Source organism: Babylonia areolata, chromosome 9 (genome assembly GCF_041734735.1).
Source record: "Babylonia areolata isolate BAREFJ2019XMU chromosome 9, ASM4173473v1, whole genome shotgun sequence".
In the NCBI taxonomy this organism is placed as follows: domain Eukaryota; kingdom Metazoa; phylum Mollusca; class Gastropoda; order Neogastropoda; family Buccinidae; genus Babylonia; species Babylonia areolata.
Genome location: NC_134884.1, coordinates 9,799,810 through 9,804,809, shown reverse-complemented (window position 1 = coordinate 9,804,809; position 5,000 = coordinate 9,799,810). Strand labels below are relative to the sequence as shown.

The following is a 5,000-nucleotide window of genomic DNA, read 5'->3' as shown; positions in this document are numbered from 1 at the left end:
AGTCAGTCACCCTGTGTCAGTCAGTTCTTCTGGGAGACTGCCAAGAACTGGCTGTGCTGACTGGTTTTATCCCTTCCCCCAACATACTGTGCATGCTAATCTAAGCTACAACACTCACTCCCCTAACTAGTTGAACTAAAATAACCAATCTTTGCTTGTCCTAGTGACGCTATGTGAATGACTGACAGATTCACTGCTTGATCCCAATTCGTCCAATTCAACAGATTGATCCGATTCGCTACAATTCAACCCACTTGTCTATACACATTCTATGATGACAAGTTCACCCATTTACGTCACAAAGAGATTGGGGAGACAGGACAATACAGCTCTCGGCCTGTTAGCCGGCTTGATCAAAGTTTGCATTAGCATAAATTCTCCCTAGCTTTCGTTCCGAAGTCCCGCCGTCTACGTCAGTTGCGTTCGTGGAGGGGAGATGGGGAATGACTTGAAAGACGGGGCCGCCACACGGGATATTCTGCTCAGCACGGGGATCGCGGCAGACATCACGTAACTGCACGTGTTCCTATAGCTGGGGCGGGTGACGCTGCGTCGCTGACCAAAGAGGGCCGACTAGGGAGTAGGGGTGAGGAGGGAGGGTGGCGCGGGTGTCGGCGCAACCTCAAAGACTGGGCTTTGGACGGAGTGGGAAGGGAGATAAGAAGGAGGGGTGGGGAGGGGGGGGGGAGGGGACAGAGTGTGGGTGGTGGGGGTGACACTGCTGGCACACTATAACACCAACATGAATGATGGTATATCGTATCGTATCGTATCGTATCGTATCGTGTCGTGTCGTGTCTTATCGTATCGTATCGTATCGTATCGTATCGTATTCTACTCCGTTGCGTTGTGTTATGTCGTGTTGTGTTCTGTTGTGTTATATTGCATTACATTGCTTCATATTGCATTGTAGTGCATTGTGTTGTATTGTATTGTATTTCGTTGCGATGTGTTGTGTTGTGTTATATTGCATTTCATTGTATTGCATTACATTGTATTGTATTGCACTGCATTGTATGTATTGTATTGCATTGTATTGCATTGCTTTGTATTGCATTGCATTGCATTGTATTGTATTGTATTGTATTGCATTGCATTGTGTCGCATCACATCTCACCGCATCGCATGGCACTGAACTGCATGGTGTTTCCACACACAAGGTGGGTGCGGGGCTGACCATCCTGGTGCAGAGCAGCTCCATCTTCACCTCGGCCATCACGCCTCTGGTGGGCATGGGGGCCATCCACATCGACCGCATGTACCCCCTCACCCTGGGCTCTAACATTGGCACCACCGTCACCGGCATCCTGTCAGCGCTGGCCTCGGATCCCGTCGGCTTCAAGAACTCTTTTCAGGTGAAGTGCTGTTAACTCTCTCCGTCCCAACGACAAAGTTGGCGACGGTGGCGTAATTTTACCGTTGCTGACGTAATTGACAGAAACGGTTTTTGAGATTGAAGAGGTGATTTTAAGACAAAAAATACCGCATTTCTAACGACGAAAGTATGGCTGGGCCATTCTTGCACCCACTGGACATGAGATTGGGTCTGTGTGGGTTAAAGAGTGAGTTAATGTGTTTGGAACGGTGGGGTGAGTTTGCGGGGTTGGGTGGGGGTGGATAGGTGGGTGGACTGTGCGTGGTGCAGGGTAGGGTGTGGTAGTGGAAGGGCTCTAACATTGGTACCACCATCACTGGCATCCTGTCAGCGATAGCCTTGGATCCTGTCGGCTTCAAGAACTCTCTTCAGGTGATCGGGCATCGAAAGAAAATCTTTGCTGCCATGTTTTGTGGACAGTTAAAGTTGTATCATCTATCTAGTATCTTGGGAGAGTCGGAGTTATCTTGTTGCCTTCAAGAACACATGTCCATGTTGTGTCTTGTCATCTTGGAGCGGTCGGACTGAGCGAACGGGGCTGGATGATGTGTGGATGGATGGGTGGACGGTGTTGTGGGGCGGGATGTAGTAGTGGGAGGGGTGGAGTAGGAGGGAGAGATGGGTGTGTGTGTGTGTGGGAGAGTAGGGAGAGAGGGAGGTTGAGGGTGTGAGGGATAGAGGTCGAGGGGAAGTGAGAGACGGAGAGAGAGAGAGAGAGAGAGAGAGAGAGAGAGAGAGAGAGAGAGAGAGAGCTTGGGAGGTAATCAGGATGTATACACTTACACATATACACACGTACACACACACACACACAACACACACACACACACACATGCACGCAGACATGGACGCACACACATCCACACACACACACACACACACGCACACACGCACGCACACACACACACACACACACACACACACACACGATGTTCAAACAAACATAAATTATACAATCGGAACATGACTATTAACTATCAGGGAATTAAGCTTTAGCCAAGAACCAGCAGGAGAAAAAGAGTTGAAGCAAGTAAGTAAAGAATCAGCAAATGATATGGAGATTGCGTGTGCAACGACAATATCTTTTTTTCCCTATCTTATGATCACACGGAGCATCGTATGAAGAGACAATTAATAACGATACAGAGTTTTCTGTGTGTGTGTTCTTTCCCTTTTCTCTGGTATTGGACACATAATTATGATGGTCAATCCCGTATCTCCTGTAGCTTGGCCAAACACGGAAAAAGGCTGTAAACAACACAACGTATAAATAAAACGCTTCTAAAGTAATTGTTCCTTACAAGTTTTTTTTCAAGAAGCATAATGTAGCTGGCAAGTAACCGAAAAAGCCCTGTTCACAGAAAAACAAAACAAATCACACCAACCCCCTCACCTTAAAAAAAAAAAACACCTAAAAAACTTTCCGTATTGATGACGAATAAGGAGGAAAGCAGATGCCACGGATGTCCATTTTTGAAAGTTAAAGGTCGCATAGCCTTTTACGGCTTCCAGGGCAGCAAATTCATATCAACTATGTTTAGGGCACGGCATACGAAGGGCACTTTATATCTTCCCGAACCGAGTCAGGTACCCATTCAAACCCGGGTGGAGTGAGAAAATGGGAGAAATGTACCTTTCCCAAGGACACAACACTATGCTGAAATGGGCCCTGAACCCTGATGACTGGTGAACGCTGAATTAGAAATAGAACACTTCACCGATCAGGCCACGGCGTCTCCTGTGACGAGGGGCAACAATATAATTTTTAAACAATGTATACAAAGACCAAGATGGGAATTGCTACCTGTAGGTAAATAAAGGCAGCTAGCCAAGAACCACATTTGAAGAACTATAGGTCTGTGCTAAAATCAAACCAACAAACATGCAAGGAAAGGACAAATTAGTCATTCGGATGAGACGATAAACCGAGGTCCCGTGTGCAGCACGCACTTAGCGCACGTAAAAGAACCCACGGCAACAAAAGTGTTGTTTCTGGCAAAATTCAGCAGAAAAATCCACTTCGATAGGAAAAACAAATAAAAAAGCACACAGGAAAAAATACCAAAAAGTGGGTGGCGCTCTCAGTGTAGCGACACGCTCTCCCCGAGGAGAGCAGCCCGAATTTCATACAGAGAAATCTGTTGTGATAAAAAGAAATACAAATATGAATGCAAATACAATTGTGGCCAATGATTCGAGCTTTTATCTTCTTTTCTTTTTGTGGGACAGGTCTAACTGTTGCTAGCGACACGAGCAAAATCGAAACCAGGTCGGACAGAGGTACCTGAGTCTTTAGGAATGTTGTTCAAATTCTTTGACCCATGCCATGGGTGTCCGTATCTCTCCAGCCCGGCTGACGCTGGGAGTGGGACATGTTATGTTAGAAAACATAGAGTGAAATGGAATAGAGAAGCCCGGGTAGAATCCGCTTGGCGTTGAATTTCTGATACAGTTTTCACCAGTGTTATATATATCTTAAGGGCTTCAAGATTTGGCATGATGGTGTGTCCAGGGAAAAAGTATTTTACTCCGATTTTTCTCACTCCACCCAGATGACGGGCGCAATAGCCGAGTGGTTAAAGCGTTGGACTTTCAATCTGAGGGTCCCGGGTTCGAATCTCGGTGACGGCGCCTGATGGGTAGAGGGTGGAGATTTTTCCGATCTCCTAGAGGTCAACATATGTGAAGACCTGCCAGTGCTTGAACCCCCTTCGTGTGTATACGCAAGCAGAAGATCAAATACGCACGTTAAAGATCCTGTAATCCATGTCAGTGTTCGGTGGGTTATGGACACAAGAACATACCCAGCATACACCCCCACCCCGAAAGCGGTGTATGGCTGCCTACATGGCGGGGGGAAAAACGCTCATACACGTAAAAGCCCACTCGTGTACAAACGAGTGAACTTGGGAGTTGCAGCCCACGAACGAAGAAGAAGAAGAAGAAGAAGAAGAAGATCTCCACTCAGATGTGAATGGGTACCTGAATTCAGTTCGGGATGGTTAAAACAACAGAAGAAGAGGATGAGGCCTTTTCATGCTTTTGATACCCATTCCCCATATTCGAACTTTTCCGTTTGTGATTATAAAAGACCTGCGAGATGTACGAGTAAAGAAGACGACGAAACAGAGGGATAGGGTGGGGGTGTGTGGGGGGGAGCAGTGGAGAAGCATGGGTGGTGGTGGTGGTGGTGGCTGTCGGTCGGACAGTGGAAAAGTAATGGGAACGGAGTGAAACGAAACATTTTTTTTCCAGGTGACAAGCACAATGACAAGATTTTTTTCCCACGCCCAGCTTTGCCCTGTGGACATATAGTGGGTTCTGAATTCACTGTCCCGATGGCCCATAAAGGCTATGGGACCATTCACTTTAACCTTTAACCCTTAACCCTTCACACAGGTCGCGCTGTCCCACCTGTTCTTCAACATTTCGGGCATCCTGGTGTGGTACCCCATTCCCGCCATGCGGCGTGTGCCCTTGGCCTTGGCCAAAGGGATGGGGCAGACGGTGTTCCGCTACCGGTGGTTCGCTCTCGTCTACCTGGTCCTCATCTACTTTCTCCTGCCGCTGGCCGTCTTCGGACTGTCCCTGGCCGGATGGGAGGTGAGAACAAGGGCTGTGTTTC

The 5,000-nt window shown here is 47.6% G+C and overlaps 1 protein-coding gene across 1 annotated transcript in view; it reads left to right on the top strand.

The window, feature by feature from the left end:
- Positions 1-5,000, top strand: part of LOC143285713 (sodium-dependent phosphate transport protein 2C-like) — a 25,163-nt gene that overhangs the window by 18,583 nt on the left and 1,580 nt on the right. Inside the window, exons 9-10 of the mRNA XM_076593116.1 lie at positions 1,161-1,355; positions 4,775-4,978. Of these exons, the coding sequence (XP_076449231.1) occupies positions 1,161-1,355; positions 4,775-4,978 (399 nt within the window). The remainder of the gene's footprint in view (positions 1-1,160; positions 1,356-4,774; positions 4,979-5,000) is intronic.